General features: G+C 41.7%; 1 protein-coding gene across 1 annotated transcript in view; it reads left to right on the top strand.

The window, feature by feature from the left end:
• Positions 1-18,693, top strand: part of LOC127617589 (serine/threonine-protein kinase 32C) — a 108,708-nt gene that overhangs the window by 25,587 nt on the left and 64,428 nt on the right. Inside the window, exon 2 of the mRNA XM_052089575.1 lies at positions 7,702-7,757. Within this exon, the coding sequence (XP_051945535.1) occupies positions 7,702-7,757 (56 nt within the window). The remainder of the gene's footprint in view (positions 1-7,701; positions 7,758-18,693) is intronic.

Below are 18,693 nucleotides of genomic sequence, written 5' to 3'. Positions count from 1 at the left end.
TGGTGGTGACTGTGGGGATCGAACCAGCAACCTTCTGATTACCAATGTATTATACAGAGCACTTATTACAGGGACAATCCCCGGAGCAACCTGGAGTTAAGTGTCTTACTCAAGGACACAATGGTGGTGACTGTGGGGATCGAACCAGCAACCTTCTGATTACCAATGTATTATACAGAGCACTTATTACAGGGACAATCCCCGGAGCAACCTGGAGTTAAGTGTCTTACTCAAGGACACAATGGTGGTGACTGTGGGGATCGAACCAGCAACCTTCTGATTACCAATGTATTATACAGAGCACTTATTACAGGGACAATCCCCCCGGAGCAACCTGGAGTTAAGTGTCTTACTCAAGGACACAATGGTGGTGACTGTGGGGCTCAAACCAGCAACCTTCTGAGTACCAATGTATTATACAGAGCACTTATTACAGGGACAATCCCCCCGGAGCAACCTGGAGTTAAGTGCCTTACTCAAGGACACAATGGTGGTGGCTGTGGGGATCGAACCAGCAACCTTCTGAGTACCAATGTATTATACAGTGCACTTATTACAGGGGCAATCCCCCCGGAGCAACCTGGAGTTAAGTGTCTTACTCAAGGACACAATGGTGGTGACTGTGGGGATCGAACCAGCGACCTTCTGATTACCAGATTACCAGTTATGTGCTAAGACCACTACACCACCACCACTCCATTATATGTGTGTAGCAGTCTGGAGAAATCTCTAAATATCATATTAGGTTTCTGAAATTTCTTTGACTCACCAGGAACAAATAGGGAACAGAAAGTAGTCAAAGAAAATAACCAGCTGACCATATTTCTGAGAGATGGTTGAACTCCAGTGTAAACCATCATAACACTGGTAACTGTGGTGACCCGTGTCTTCATCTTCCTCTCAAGTGTGTTTCTGAGCATTTCTTCAAACAGGAAGCTCGTATGAATGTCCACTCACGGGTCGCCTGAGGGGAAATGTTGAAAAAGAAGCAAAACCCATTAGTGAAAGGAACCGTCCATTTCATCTGTACAGACACCCGTATCACAGCTCTACTCGTCATGAACGGACGACCTTCCTGACAGAAAAAGGCTTTTTAGAGCTTATCAAACCAGTATGGAGGGAAAAAGCAGTCTTAAAGGAACAGTTCACCCAAAAATGACAATTCTGTCATCATTTACTCGTCATCATTTACTCACCCTCATGTTGTTCCACATTTTACAAAGAGATGCATTTTTTTTGGTATTTGGTTGAGGTGTAGGTATGTACTGTATTGTATGTGCAAATGTTTATTTTTTATTGTATTTTGTACTTTTTTGTAAATAAATTAGTTTTACTTTTTAGTATTATTGCTTTAGTTTTTAATTCAATATATATATATATGTGTAACGGTAAGGATGGGCAGTAGGAGGCGGGAACCGGCTGAGCGGTCAATTAAACTTTTAACAACATAAATCAACTTAAAAACACAGACACACACACACACACAGTTACTGTGTGTCTCTCTCTCTCTCGAACTGGCGCCTCTGGCTCATTTATATCCCCCTTTCCGCTGATTAGAACAATTCAGGGCTGGGCGTGCATCCGGCCACGCCCTCCTCCTCGTCACACTTCTCCACCGCCCAACTCAGGCCAGGGAAACATATTCCCCTCCCTTCCTGGAGGGGAGGTGTTGCTCTTCTGCCAGTAGGTCTTCCTTGCCTCTCTGGAGCTCTGGGAGAGATGAGGGGAGGGAGAGAGACAGAGAGAGAGAGAAAATATATTCATTAAATATAACCGCATTAAAGACGTAACGCATGAAATATAACTGCATTAAAGATGTGACGCATTAAATATAACCGCATTAAAGATGTGACGCATTAAATATAACCGCATTAAAGATGTGACGCATTAAGTATAACCGCATTAAAGACGTGACGCATTAAATATAACCGCATTAAAGATGTGACGCATTAAATATAACCGCATTAAAGACGTGACGCATTAAATATAACCGCATTAAAGATGTGACGCATTAAATATAACCGCATTAAAGATGCGACGCATTAAATACAACCGCATTAAAGATGTGACGCATTAAATATAACTGCATTAAAGATGTGACGCATTAAATACAACCGCATTAAAGATGTGACGCATTAAATATAACCGCATTAAAGATGTGACGCATTAAATACAACCGCATTAAAGATGTGGCGCATTAAATACAACCGCATTAAAGATGTGACGCATTAAATACAACCGCATTAAAGATGTGACGCATTAAATATAACCGCATTAAAGATGTGACGCATTAAATACAACCGCATTAAAGATGTGACGCATTAAATACAACCGCATTAAAGATGTGACGCATTAAATACAACCGCATTAAAGATGTGACGCATTAAATACAACCGCATTAAAGATGTGACGCATTAAATACAACCGCATTAAAGATGTGGCGCATTAAATACAACCGCATTAAAGATGTGACGCATTAAATACAACCGCATTAAAGATGTGACGCATTAAATATAACCGCATTAAAGATGTGGCGCATTAAATACAACCGCATTAAAGATGTGACGCATTAAATATAACCGCATTAAAGATGTGACGCATTAAATACAACCGCATTAAAGATGTGACGCATTAAATACAACCGCATTAAAGATGTGACGCATTAAATACAACCGCATTAAAGATGTGACGCATTAAATACAACCGCATTAAAGATGTGACGCATTAAATACAACCGCATTAAAGATGTGGCGCATTAAATACAACCGCATTAAAGATGTGACGCATTAAATACAACCGCATTAAAGATGTGGCGCATTAAATACAACCGCATTAAAGATGTGACGCATTAAATACAACCGCATTAAAGATGTGACGCATTAAATACAACCGCATTAAAGATGTGACGCATTAAATACAACCGCATTAAAGATGTGACGCATTAAATACAACCGCATTAAAGATGTGACGCATTAAATATAACCGCATTAAAGATGTGACGCATTAAATACAACCGCATTAAAGATGTGACGCATTAAATACAACCGCATTAAAGATGTGACGCATTAAATATAACCGCATTAAAGATGTGACGCATTAAATACAACCGCATTAAAGATGTGACGCATTAAATACAACCGCATTAAAAATGTAACGCATTAAATACAACCGCATTAAAGATGTGACGCATTAAATATAACCGCATTAAAGATGTAACGCATTAAATATAACCGCATTACAGTTTTTTCCAATCGCTATGACAGTTTTTTCAATACATTTAACAAGTTTCCTAAACTCTTAACGCACCAACACACCTAAAACACACAATTGGCAAAACGGTTAATTTCATGCTCAAAATCACACATTGTAAACTAAACTCCAAAACTAATTTTCAAAATACAATAATACACTAACACAATACACTATGTCTAACAAAACACTGCAAACATGTTTCAAAATCAAATAATTATTCAAAACACTAACACATGTTCTCTTCCAACAGGAACATTTAGTCAATCATAACACAATGACAAAAAAACACTATCATCAGCTGAAATTACTGAAACTGCATTATTTTATGTGTCAGGTCTGCCCTTATACAACAGACAGTATATTGTATCATAGATTGTGTTTTCCAGTTTCTTTTGATGCCTCTCTACATTTTTGTTTTGTTGGGTTTAGTAAATGCATTTTGTTTCTTTTGCTGCAGAACTTCAATACAAATAATGAATGACCATCTCAGAGTAGCTTTATAGAATGTACAGTTTCTGAAAAAAAAAAGACAGAGACAGAATTGCTGCAGTAAAGACTTTATTTGCAAAAGGACATTACTGCAAGATATACAAACAGAAAAAGCACCAGAAGAATAAAAACAAGAAGAAAAGAAAGAGTCTTCTTCTAATCTGCCCGGTCTTCTGCATTTGGCCACATGTTCTCATCCACATCACACCTGATATCTTCTCTGGCAAGGCATCGTGGGAAGAATCTTTTGGCATGCCTTATCCACCCCTGGCAGTGTTCAGCTGTGATGTCTTGGCATGCAGCATCCATTGCATCCAGGAGGGACATTTGGTCATGTGGACGATGGTCAAAAACCTTCCATCTCCAGGATGAGAAAAACTCCTCAATGGGGTTGAGGAAAGGGGAGTAAGGGGCAAGGAAATGGGACATCATCCTAGGATGGGCGTCAAACCATGCTGTGACTGCACAGGAATGGTGGAATGCCACATTGTCCCACTCCTCTCCCTTGCCCTTGTCCTTGTATACGTCTTCCTCTACCTAGTGCAGACATTTTTCTTTCTTTCTTTTGTTGCTCTATATTGTTCCCTTTCCACAAAACATCAGCCCAAAAGGTCCTCTTTTACATTATACCATATGGTCATGCGAACCTCAACACCTGAGTGTGTTTCCTAGATGGGAATCAGCTGTGATTTATATATTTGCATAATTCAATCAGCTGTTTCTCAGTAACAATAGAATAAAATACAGGGGATATATTTGTGTTTCAGTTCACAATATAAACAGCTGTTTACCTTGACTTTAGCCTGTAAGGTTAGGTTTAGAACATAGTGTTATCTGTTCTGACATACAGTGTTAAAGCGTTGGTAAATTTGGCAGTAAAAATCCATTGTTTTGGTCTTGTTTGAGCTTGTGTGTAAAAGAAGTTCAAGCATTTTAAATTTGTGTTAATTGTATGCATTTTGTGTTAAAGCAACAACAAATGTGTTAATAGTATAGCTTACACAGACGGATGTAGTGCTAACTGTGTTAAGAGTTTTGGAAAATTGTTAAAATTATTGAAAAATTTGTCATAGCAATCGTAAAAAACTGTAAATATAACCGCATTAAAGATGTAACGCATTAAAGATGTAACGCATTAAAGATGTAACGCATTAAATAATGACTATTTAACAACAACAAAAATTTATCTGCAATTTTTGAGGTTGTTGATAATGTTGACTGATCATATCAGATCATTTCAGCCCTAATGGAAATGGATGGATACAGTACCTCATGCAGTGAGCTCTGCTGCACATATCGACACATGTAGTTGGTCATCCAGGTATTCCATAGTGCAAAAACAGTATAGTATTATGTTGGGATGCTATTCTGAACATAGACATAAAAGTTAAATGTCAAACAAAAAAAGAGCATTCTGCTTCAATTATATAATGTTGAATTTCATAATGTGTAAAAAATCCCACTTCAGCGCCACGAATTTTATCCTACATTTTGGATGCAAACATTACAATCTGAGTGCATGATAGTAACGAGTCAATTTAATATGCAATCTTTTCATCTAACATCCGTTACACCGGTACAATGAGTCTGTAACCTGAGAGACTGACTCGTGATTGCTTAGTTAGCACTGTGACATTGATAGCGACTTGAGTGGAGAATAACATCTGAGCACATTTCACTGTCTCAGACAGATCCGTGTGAGAAGAGATGATCAGACATCATGTGGAATTCTGGCGTCACCTAACGAACATTGTGATTAGTTTGTTAGAACGATTGACAGTTAATAAAGACCTTTGAGTGGCTTTGGTGTACTCTCACAATCAATAGCAGCGTTCGGAGTTTCATACAAGCTAATGTATCGTTGTAAAGAGTAGCTGTAGATACTGTTGAAGCTACTGGCAAAAAGTAGCAAATTACATTGAAGCTATTTAAAGAAGAAAATATATTTAGATATGTAATAATTTAATTACGATGACATTCCCTTGTGAAAATGAACCATGGTTTAATGGTGCGTTCACACACAACGCGAAGAATATTTTCGCCTCGCATTGCTCACGCGAGTTTGTCCGTTGGATTATAAACGTGTTTAAACTCGCATTCCCGCGAGTAACGTGAACCCGCGAGTATTCCCGCTTCTCTTCTGGAAAAGGACAGGAGGCGGGGCTTCTACGACTTGGTTGATAGTAAAGTTCATCCAATAGCTGGAATCAAGTAGTGGCGCATATTTACCGAACGTACCAGGTCGTCCAACTTCCTCGCTCACTTTTCTCCAAGCGATGTCTTTTATTCGTCCAGTCTCTGTACATGTATGACGTTGTGTCATACAACTCTGTGTGCCCACACACACACCGCTACAACAATCTTCCATTTTTCCAGATTTCTTCTGCTGCTACATCAGTACGTCAGTGACATCCGGACAATCTCAATGCTGATTGGCTATCGCCACAACGTGTCAAGCGAATTTCTCGCTCAAGTTGGCCAATTTCGACTCGCGTAAATACGCGAATGAAGCGATTCCCTTCATTTGCGTCGCCCGGTGCGAATTCGCATCTATTCGCATCTTGGCATTGACTTTGTATGTAATGGCGCCGCGCGAAACGCTCGCTTCGCATTGCATGTGAACGCACCATAAGGCTACTACAGTAATCACAATTTAACCATGTTACTAAATGGATACTACAGTATTACTGTATATATAAAAAACATTTACTACAGTCATGTTATTACATATATTACTATAGTAAAAGCAAGGTTAAACAAATATGATGAATATAAATTATAAACTTAAAAGACAACAAACACACATATGGCGGACATGTCCGTAAATGATCTCTCTCTCTCCCGCACAATCCTCCGCAGTCGGCCTTTATTCCTCGTGGAGGCAGGTACTTCCTGTAACAGTATAGTACCCCCCCAAAAAACACTGTACATTTTAAATGAGAGGGAAAAGGCCAACACGGAGCGCCAGTGAGAGAGGAGAGAGAGAGAGAGAGAAAAAAAACACTTACCAGTTCTCCGATACGCCGCAGCTTGTTCCTCGGCCACTCCTCCACCCTCTATCGGACGACAGCCACGCCTCTCCGAGCGGATCGGAGGCAGACCTCCAGGCCCTGGTGGACGGAACGCCCCGCCGCGTTCTTGGGGAACAGAAGGGGTCTCCCTCGCCCCTGCAGTGGTTCTCCCGCTCCAGGCGGTCAGCAGCGAGCCCCTCCCCGCTCGCGGTCGGCGGCTGTTCCTCCGTTTCCAGTCGGCTGGGCTCCTCGTCCCCCGGCAGATGTCCGCGGCTGCTCCGTTGGGGTGGACGGTAGTGGCGAGAACTCTACTACGCCGTATCCCTCCTCCTTCCCGGATTTCGGCACCAGTGTAATGCAGTCAATGGAAAGGTGGCTTGATTAGCCTGATAAGGGACCGGGTGTGTATAATCACGACCCTCCGCCCTCCGCTCTGCCACAACCACATCTTATATAACTGAATCATAATGTACTGATAAACAACAACAAAACACTAAATATTTAACTTTAAAAAAAGAAGACGAAGGCTGCGAGGGGATCCAGTGAATCATTTATGTGAACTGGTTTGTTTACATGAACTGCCCAAAAGAACAGATTCACTTAAATGCTGTGCTGCTTGTTGCAATGTCACTCGTTACTGGAAAAGTTCACTGTTGTAAAAATAGCTGAACGATTGTCACGCTAATGAAACATGTAGTGGAGTTATTAGCATCACTACTTTTAGTTAAATACTCCCCAAAACTGGGATCTTGGCAGCATCTGACCCCATTTGCTTACATTGTATGTAAAAGCGCACAGAAGAAAGTCATACAGGTTTGGAATGACATGAGTGTGAGTAAATGATGACAGAATATTCTTTTTTATTATTATTTTGGTGAATGATTCCTCTTGAGTGTTGCGTTTTTGCCGTTCATTTAATGAATCTGCTTTTTTCGTTTTTTCTCCACAGTGAATTTCGATCACTTCCAGATCCTCCGAGCCATCGGGAAGGGGAGTTTTGGGAAGGTAAGATGACTCGTTTGTATCTATTATGTATGTGTGTTTGAACTCACTTCAGTGGCGCCTCCTCGACTACTCGAGGAACTTGTAAGAATAAATGAATGGATTGATGATGATGAAACAAATGTTTAAGGAATGTGAAATGAGCCATCAGCTAAAGCACAGGCCGAGTCCCGGGTCACCAGAGGCTGATTCAGGTGAATTTGGATTGATTTTGGGTTGCCGCTCTGTGTGTGTGTCTCATCAGTCTACAGTAAGAGATCGAAATCAATGCTGTTGGGAAACGGCACAGTGGCCGGGCACGCTGGGTAATTCAGCCACTCTAATTACAGTACCTCCAGCTCTTGTTATCTGAAATGAGGGCACATTGAGATTTATAGCAGTAAGTAGGCCTCAAGTAATTACATTTACATTTTTCAATTAATCTGGTGCAGAGCTGTTAATTAATTTAACATGAGTGTGTGTGTGAGATTTAAAGTGCGAGTGGACTCAAGAAAGATGATATGGTGTCCATAAGGAAGACCTTTAGTGTTTCAGAAGAGCTTGCATGGACACTGGAAAGTCGTTTAATGCTAGAAAGCTGCGTTTGCATGCCCTGTGTTAGCATCTTTCTCTTTACTCCCGTATACATGCGGCTAGATCAGTAAGCATCTTGTAATTTCCCGTTGACACTTGTGTAACTTACAAATTCCCAATGCGCTGTAAGTCCTCGTGGTGGCACGGTTACTCGAATCTCAGTTGCCTCCACGTCTGAGACCGTCAATCCGCGCATTTTATCACGTGGCTTGTTGAGCGCGTTACCGTGGAGACGTAGCGCGTGTGGAGGCTTCACGCTGTTCTCCGCGGCATCCACACACAACTCACCACACGCCCCACCGAGAGCGAGAACCACATTATAGTGACCACGAGGAGGTTACCCCATGTGACTCTACCCTCCCTAGCAACCGGGCCAATTTGGTTGCTAAGGAGACCTGACTGGACTCACTCAGCACATGCCCCATTGAGAGCGAGAACCACATTATAGTGACCACGAGGAGGTTACCCCATGTGACTCTAACCTCCCTAGCAACCGGGCCAATTTGGTTGCTAAGGAGACCTGACTGGAGTCACTCACCACACGCCCCACCGAGAGCAAAAACCACATTATAGTGACCTCAAGGAGGTTACCCCATGTGACTCTACCCTCCCTAGCAACCGGGCCAATTTGGTTGCTAAGGAGACCTGACTGGACTCACTCAGCACATGCCCCATTGAGAGCGAGAACCACATTATAGCGACCACGAGGAGGTTACCCCATGTGACTCTACCCTCCCTAGCAACCGGCCCAATTTGGTTGCTAAGGAGACCTGGCTAGAGTCACTCAGCACACCCTTGATTCAAACTCACGACACCAGGTGTGATAGTCAGCGACAATACTCGCTGAGATACGCTTTGCTTGGGTCAAGCAAATATACATTAAACCTGGAAAGAACGTTTTAGGATTTTGGAGCTGTTAAGGGCTCAATAGTTGATCGGCTTGTGATGCGCGAATGGCTTACCCGTGCATCGTGAGTCTCGTCGCACCTTATTAGTGTTTAGTCTCCCGTTCAGCGGATGAAAACACGCTGCGTGATCATGAGGAAGGATTACATCAAGACGTAATGCAAATAAAATAGCTTGCTCCTCTCTCGCTGTTGCTAGCGTGCTAGTGATTACCCCTTTGCAGGGCTGGACTGGTAATCTGGCATACCGGGGATTTTCCCGGTCTTTTAGGAAATAAGTGACCCACTTTTGAAAGCCACATCACGTCTGCATGAGACATACTCTTCCACATCACCCACTCCTTACAGCAGGGCGAGTTTACTCTCACTGCATGATCGCAAGAACCATACATTATGATAAATGGCTTCATACGGCAGAGGCTTTCTCCTGAGCTTTAAAGCTGCTTGATGAGAAGGAGAACACACGATTGCTAATGCTTTTATTCTCCCACGTATGGATGAATTCATACACGAAGAGCAGCTGTTTTAATACACAACTTTGCACTTTTGCTGTCAGTATGCGTGCGGCAGGACTGAATATTAAATCGTGTCCGTGTAGCGAAGCCTCTTGTTCTGTGAGAGACGTCATGCAGACATTAATAACCCCTGAGAGAAGCCTTGAGAGTCTCCAGCTCATAACATCTGTCATCTCTGAAGACACGAACACTTCCACAGCAGGAGAACAGAACAATTAATGCCGTTGCTTTAAATGCTCCGAAAACCTTCCATTGTAAGTGTCTCACTGTGACCTCGAGGTTTGCCTTTTTATTAAGAAAAGGAGGGACGAGTCGAAATACATTTTTGTGGTAATCAACGTTATGCCACAAATTCTGTCGATTGAGCTGAACCCGGAATATTCCTTTAAAAGGAGAGTTCACCTAAAGAGAACATTCTGTCATCATTGAATCACCCTCATGCTGTTACTAGTTTGACTATAGCAGGGCGGAGGGCGGGGTCGTGATTCTGCTCACCCGGCCCCTAATCAGGCTAATTAGCCCTCGAGAGGGATAAAGGCCGACTGGAGACGGCAGTGCGACAGAGAGAGAGATTTACGGACAGCTGTCTGACACCTTTGTGTGTTTGTCTTTTTGGTTCAGTTTATAATTAAAATATGATTTATATCGTCAAGCCGGTTCTCGCCGCCTCCTTTCCATTAACTCCTTCACACTGGTGCCGAAACTCATGAAGGTGGAGGGATGCGCCGTAGTGGAGTTCTTGGCGCTACCATCCACCCCAATGGAGCAGCATGGAAGCGGAGGAACGGCTGCCGACCGCGAGGGGAGGAGGGGCTCCCAACCAACCGTCTGGAACGGTTAGTGCTGCCAGGGGCGCGGAGACCCCTACCGTTCACCAAAAACGTGGCGGGCGTTCCGTCTGCCTACGATCCGTCTGGGAAGGCGCGGCAGTCATCCGATAGAGGGTGGAGGAGTGGCCGAGGACCAAGTTACGCCGTATCGGAGAACCAGCAAGTACGTTTTTATTTCTCTCTCTCTCCCTCACACTCTCTCAGCTCTCTCTCTCTCTCTCTCTCTCTCTCTCTCTCTCTCTCTCTCTCTCTCTCCTCTCTCTCACACTCCTCAGCTCTCTCTCTCTCTCACTCTCTCTCTCTCTGCTCTCTCTCTCTCTCTCCCTACTCTCTCGTCTCTCTCTCTCTCCCTCCCTCTCTCTCACACTCCTCGCTCTCTCTCTCTTCCTCTCCTCTATCTCTCTCTCTCCTCTCTCCCTCGCTCTCTCCTCTCGCTCTCCCTCTCTCTCACACTCCTCTCTCTCTCTCTCTCTCTCTCTCCCACTGCCGCTCCGTGTTGGCCTTTCCCTCTGTTTTTATTTATTTTTTATTAATTTGGCACGACCGCCGTTACGGGATTTACTGCCACACTTTTGTTGTTTCCCTCCCCTTGTCCACTCCCTCATCCAGGTAGACAGGGATGACCTGCCGGCAGACGGGGCGGAAGGCATGCCCCTCCCCAGGGAAGGGGGGGGGTTTACGTCATGCCGGGGGCTCTCCGGCCTGAGAGAACTAGGGAGGAATGTGGCAGGGCAGAGGGCGGGTCGTGATTCTGCACACCCGGCCCCTAATCCGGCTAATTAGCCCTCAAGACGCTTCTCGCCGCCTCCTTTCCATTAATCCCTTTACACTGACTTTCTTCTGTGCAACACAAAAGATGTTAAGCAGTTTGCTTGTCTCAGTCACTGTTCACTTTTATTGCATCTTGTTTCAATGAAACTAAAGTGAATGGTGACTAACATTCTGCCTAACTTCTCCTTCTGTATTCCTCTTAAGACAGACAGTAATACGAGCTGTGAACAACATGAGGGTGAGTAAACAGTGACATTGATGGTGACAAACGATGACACAATGAATCACATTTTTATCATATATATATAAATATCCTCTTGTACACTCACCTAAAGGATTATTAGGAACACTTGTTCAATTTCTCATTAATGCAATTATCTAATCAACCAATCACATGGCAGTTGCTTCAATGCATTTAGGGGTGTGGTCCTGGTCAAGACAATCTCCTGAACTCCAAACTGAATGTCAGAATGGGAAAGAAAGGTGATTTAAGCAATTTTGAGCGTGGCATGGTTGTTGGTGCCAGACGGGCTGGTCTGAGTATTTCACAATCTGCTCAGTTACTGGGATTTTCACGCACAACCATTTCTAGGGTTTACAAAGAATGGTGTGAAAAGGGAAAAACATCCAGTATGCGGCAGTCCTGTGGGCTGAAAATGCCTTGTTGATGCTAGAGGTCAGAGGAGAATGGGCCGACTGATTCAAGCTGATAGAAGAGCAACTTTGCCTGAAATAACCACTCGTTACAACCGAGGTATGCAGCAAAGCATTTGTGAAGCCACAACACGCACAACCTTGAGGCGGATGGGCTACAACAGCAGAAGACCCCACCGGGTACCACTCATCTCCACTACAAATAGGAAAAAGAGGCTACAATTTGCAAGAGCTCACCAAAATTGGACAGTTGATGACTGGAAAAATGTTGCCTGGTCTGATGAGTCTCGATTTCTGTTGAGACATTCAGATGGTAGAGTCAGAATTTGGCGTAAACAGAATGAGAACATGGATCCATCATGCCTTGTTACCACTGTGCAGGCTGGTGGTGGTGGTGTAATGGTGTGGGGATGTTTTCTTGGCACACTTTAGGCCCCTTAGTGCCAATTGGGCATCGTTTAAATGCCACGGCCTACCTGAGCATTGTTTCTGACCATGTCCATCCCTTTATGGCCACCATGTACCCATCCTCTGATGGCTACTTCCAGCAGGATAATGCACCATGTCACAAAGCTCGAATCATTTCAAATTGGTTTCTTGAACATGACAATGAGTTCACTGTACTAAAATGGCCCCCACAGTCACCAGATCTCAACCCAATAGAGCATCTTTGGGATGTGGTGGAACAGGAGCTTCGTGCCCTGGATGTGCATCCCACAAATCTCCATCAACTGCAAGATGCTATCCTATCAATATGGGCCAACATTTCTAAAGAATGCTTTCAGCACCTTGTTGAATCAATGCCACGTAGAATTAAGGCAGTTCTGAAGGCGAAAGGGGTCAAACACAGTATTAGTATGTGTTCCTAATAATCCTTTAGGTGAGTGTATATTATTATTATTCCCTTTTGAACAGATATTGAGTAACATTTTATTCCTGTGGTGAAAACCCACTGAAATTTGCATGCATGACGGATCTGTGGCTAATCGCATTTTATGTCATTTTGGGATGGATGGGATGTATGGTTGCCTAGCAACTAGCAGTTAAATTTGAACATCAGCTTGTGTTTGAGCCGAAGACTTTCACAGTCCTCCATACGAGGAACAAATTTGTCAGGAGGACATAAGATTTCCTCGTAACGTCCACCATTGTGCCTGTACAAAAGCAATCAAAGATCACGTGTTTAAATGACTGGCGTCCTGTTCCTCTGACCCCCATCATCAGAGGTTAATCAGAGATCACATCTGCTCTGTGCTGCCCACCTCACTGGACCCATCGCAGTTTTCCTTTACTGTAGAGAGCATCCTGACTGGCTGCATCACCGCCTGGTACGGCAATAGCCCCGCCCACTTGCAGTGATTTGATTTGCTAACTCTTGCAATGCATCCGCACATGTCTGTCTCACTGAATCGCGTTACTAGACCTACGTTTTTGCAACTACAACAACAATTAATAACAAGTCAGGAGTAAAAACGTCAGATTATCAGTTCATAAACACTTAATTTCCACCCTGTTCCTCACACAATGCTATCTTATGACATCTAAACTTTTACTCTTGTGCATGGCTCATATTAACATAATGAACTACATTTATAAGCTTGTTCGAGTGTGATTAAATTGCACGTTAGCTCGAATGATTGAGCGTTGCACTTGTGATGTAAAGGAGCGGGTACGAGTCCTGAAGAGCGCACGAGTCGTCACATGACCCGAAAGTCTCATAGAAGCAGCACAAAATGACGCAGTTGTGTTTTTCATCTCACATTTGCTTTCTCTGACACTATCAGTTTAGGTAGATTTAAGAGGGGACGCTTTTGTTGATTTAAAACACGATTTAACTCGCTATTAGCGCCACACAGTGGACATTTCCCCTCAGAACTGCGGTTTGCCGCTAGTTACTGGTAAACAGATGTTGATTGGATGCAAAACTGCTGTTTGCAATCATATAAACATGGTAATGTGAAAACAGAGCAAACCACCTTAAACATCCGTCTCTGTGCGTGAGGGGTTTTTAATTACCTTGCCGCTTGATGACAGGAGCCCGTGTGTGTGTCTCCTGCCGTGATGTGTGTGGGGTGACACGCTCCCTTGAGAGCGCCTGCGGCAGGGGTCGGCGGGATTATATTCCCTCAGACATGAGATCAGACCTCCAGAGTTGATGGTCTTGACATGAGCTGCTTTTAACAATACAGAGAAGTGTGGCGAGTGATCCGTCTGACTTCACAAACTCGCAGATGGTTAGTTTGTATTTTGGGAGTTGGGAAGTACGATTCAGTTTAGCAAAGCGCTTCGTTCAGCCGGTGGTCATGTGGTCACTCAAAAGTGTTCTTCTTGCGACATTTTACATTTAGGTTTTGTAGTAAAATTGCTCGTTTTTCACAGTTTGTTCACTATTAGGTTAAATAGATTGTGTCAAATGTTGTTTATCGTTCCAACATTACTAACATGTTGAGAACATCACCCTGCCAAATTAGCCGCAAACTTGCCACTTGTTATTTTCGTCATGCAATTGAGCTTTTGATTTGCCACAAATGTTTGCCAGAAGCTTGCAGCTCTTCGCCGGTATTAATGAACCTCTGGCAAGCCGTTGGCAAAAATTGACAATTTGCAGAAAGTTTGCAAGGGCACTAACAAAACCTTTGCCAATATAACTAATAATATACATTTTATTTATTTTTTCTCCCAATCTGGAACGCCCAATTCCCAAAGTCCTGAATTATTCGCCTCAATCAGTTACTCACCTCAATCCGGGTGGCGGAGGACAAATCTCAGTTGCCTCCGCATCTGAGTCCGTCAATCCACGCATCCTATCATGTGACTTGTTGAGCACATTACCGTGGAGACATAGCGCGTGTGGAGGCTTCACGCTATTCTCCGCGACATCCACGCACAACTCACCACACGCCCCATTGAGAGAACCACTAATCACCACCACGAGGAGGTTACCCCATGTGACTCTACCCTCCCTAGCAACCGGGCCAATTTGGTTGCTACATATGTATTGTTTAATAGCATCATTTGTACTATTTACATGTATTTACACTGATTTGGTGAACATTTTAAAAACCGGTACTGTCTCTTTAAGAAAGATGGCATCTATGTAAACTGCACATGTGAATGAGCACATGTTGAGAGCACCTTGAACGGCATCTGTCCTACACGGGATTATAATTAAATGATTATTTTTGTGGTGTTTTTAATCAACAAATGACAATAGCGAACAGAAAGGGTATTAAAAGGGACCTTATTCAGTGACAAATGTATGGGATCAATTCCATGCCACATATATTTGCAAAAATATAAAGTATTGCAAAATAAAATAAAGTTTTGCAAAACAAAAAAAGTATTGAGCAAACAAAAAAAAAAAAATTTAAAACAAAAATTAAGTATCACAAACGTAAAATAAAGTATCGAGAGAAAAAAAGAAAGTTTTGCAAACAAAAATAAAGAATTGCAAAATATAAATAAAATATAGCAAAAACCAAGATGTAATTAATTGCAAAAATCAATGACTGTTGTAAAATAATCTAAAGATCTTTTATCCTTTTTTATCTCTGCAACAGATTTTTAGGCAGCAATGATTTTGCCACACATCTTTTTCTTTGCAACGCTCCTTTTAATCTGCATTTCCATCACGTGTGAGCTCGTGATACCGTTTTGCCTTTGCGCTTCACTTTTCTCTGCGTTTCACTTTATGGCACTGTTTTGACGTGGGGGTGGAGTCAGGGGATTGGGGCGTGTACAACGGGCTCAGTGATGCCTCTCTGGAAGTTACGTCATTAGCTTGAGACACGGATCAAACATCATGGCCGAGCACAGGCATGCAGGTGGATCTCAGGTATATAAAGTTAATTGTTTCCTTTTATTTAATTAGCATTAAATGTGTTTTAACAGCGTTTGCTTCAGATAAAGAAGTTAGAGATCAGTTAAAGCGGTGGATTTATTAGCCATACTCACTAACATAGCCAGCATCTGCAGTTTATTCTCTCTCAATTGATTGGACAATTGATTGATTCTTATGTTTATTTTATAGATTATAATTGTCTATACCATAATATGTTGTCTTCTAAAAAAATGTAAACTCCATATTTAGATGTAACATTATCACTGTTAAAGGAGACAATAAATAGATTACAAATAAAAAGTTAAACGATCGTAACAAACGTGCATGTGTTCTGTCTTTAAAAATAAAGTTTTGAAATATAAAATGTTCACATCCCCTATATTCTTAACCCTGCGTTATACAGCTATGTGGCATGGGGGGCGTGGTCGTGAGTCAGTCTGCGGGAGAGAGAGAGCGGTAAGGCTTGTCACCTGGTTTGTAATTATCTCTAACACCTGTGTCTTGTTGTAGTGATACGGAGAGAGACATTTAAAGGGACGCCAAGTGTCGAGAGGAAGAGGATCCAGAAAGCTCCACAGACTGAGTGTGATATTGTTTTGTTTATGTTTACATTTCTACGGCGGTGACCGTCGTATGTTCGTGAAAGAAATTAAAGTGCTGATTTCAAACCTGCTTCGCTGTCTCCTGACTCCTCCATTGCTCAACGAACCTGTTCACAAGCTACTTAAGTTCTTACAATGCTCACTGTAAATGTATGTGTATCTAGGTCATCTCATGTAATGATTTGCCATGTCACATTTAGCAGAGAGAATATCCAGATGTCGTGACGAATCTTATTAGTGTTCTGACTCAAAGCTTCGGTCATATTCAGGCAGCTCAGGGTCAGCAGCAACAACAACAACAACAACAACAGCTTTCTCCTGCTGTTTCTCTGCCTCGAGTAGAGCAGGATATAACCAGGTTATCGGCACCTACTCTTAAGAATCAATCTGTTAAACTTGTTTTGCTATTGCACAATTAACATTATACGTGATGTTCTTTTATTTGTAGATCGTTTCCTGGGATGCTTATTTGTTACGATCGTTTAACTTTTTATTTGTAATCTATTTATTGTCTCATTTAACAGTGATAATGTAACATCTATTTATATATTTTTAAATATGGAGTTTACATTTTTTTAGAAGACAACATATTATGGTATAGACAATTATAATCTATAAAATAAACATAAGAATCAATCAATAGTCCAATCAATTGAGAGAGAATAAACTGCAGATGCTGGCTATGTTAGCGAGTATGGCTAATAAATCCACCGCTTTAACTGATCTCTAACTTCTTTATCTGAAGCAAACGCTGTTAAAGCACATTTAATGCTAATTAAATAAAAGGAAACAATTTTTTTTTATTTTTATTGAACACCAAGAACAGAACAAAAAACAGAATGTACATCTACAATGGCATTGGTAAGTACAGGTAAATGAGTATTAAGCAAGGCACATATCAGTTAAAATAAATAAATGTATAAAATAAAAAATAAAAATACAGAGGGGTCTCTTTATTCCTCTTTTAAGAGCTCAAGGTCTCTTATTATTCCAGCCAATTTCTGGGCCTTTTTACTTCACATACATTCCAACGCTGGAAAGAAATTACAAATCAATTCTCTTTTAAATACAGAAAAATAAGGTTTCGTCTTCATACATTTGGACTTATGAATGAAAAATGTGCCCAGTATCAACATTACATTAATAAGAAATTCATTTCTTTTCTCGTCCAACAGCACTCCAAACATAACATGTTTCCTAGCAAAAGTGGGCAGTGAGTGAATCTTTGATTCCAACCAATAAGACATATTTTCCCAAAAAGTATTTGAAGAAAAACAAGAAAAAAAATTGTCTCTGTCAATTTGACAAAAAGTACAGGCATTTTCTTCAAAATTAAACCGTTGTCTTAAAAATTCACTTGACGGGTATACCCCATTGAATATTTTAAAATGAGTTTCCTTAAACAATCAACTTTATATACCTGAGATCCACCTGCATGCCTGTGCTCAGCCATGATGTTTGATCCGTGTCTCAAGCTAATGACGTAACTTCCAGAGAGGCATCACTGAGCCCGTTGTACACGCCCCAATCCCCTGACTCCACCCCTCGTCAAAACAGTGCCATAAAGTGAAACGCAGAGAAAAGTGAAGCGCAAAGGCAAAACGGTATCACGAGCTCACACATGATGGAAATGCAGATTAAAAGGAGCGTTGCAAAGAAAAAGATGTGTGGCAAAATCATTGCTGCCTAAAAATCTGTTGCAGAGATAAAAAAGGATAAAAGATCTTTAGATTATTTTACAACAGTCATTGATTTTTGCAATTAATTACATCTTGGTTTTTGCTATATTTTATTTATATTTTGCAATTCTTTATTTTTGTTTGCAAAACATTCTTTTTTCTCTCGATACTTTATTTTACGTTTGTGATACTTAATTTTTGTTTTAATTTTTTTTTTTTTGTTTGCTCAATACTTTTTTTGTTTTGCAAAACTTTATTTTATTTTGCAATACTTTATATTTTTGCAAATATATGTGGCATGGAATTGATTCTATACAAATGGGTGACGTGGATTTCATCTTGGGACACACACACACATTTGGAACATCTTTTACTCTCAACACAGGGAAAGGATCTCGCTGCTGAACATCACTGTACTACACAATTACTCGTAAGTGAAATAGAAACATTTTCCAGCCAGTTGCCAATGTACATATTAGTCGCAAAGCGCGCAATTTGGCTGCTAATGCGATCGATTTCCTCTAATTATAGTGGAGTGCAGGGCTGACCTGGAAATCTGGCATACCGTG

This window comes from Xyrauchen texanus, chromosome 24 (assembly GCF_025860055.1).
Source record: "Xyrauchen texanus isolate HMW12.3.18 chromosome 24, RBS_HiC_50CHRs, whole genome shotgun sequence".
Taxonomy (NCBI): Eukaryota; Metazoa; Chordata; class Actinopteri; order Cypriniformes; family Catostomidae; genus Xyrauchen; species Xyrauchen texanus.
The sequence above is the reverse complement of the archived record's forward strand: the minus strand, read 5'-3'. Positions and strand labels throughout refer to the sequence as shown.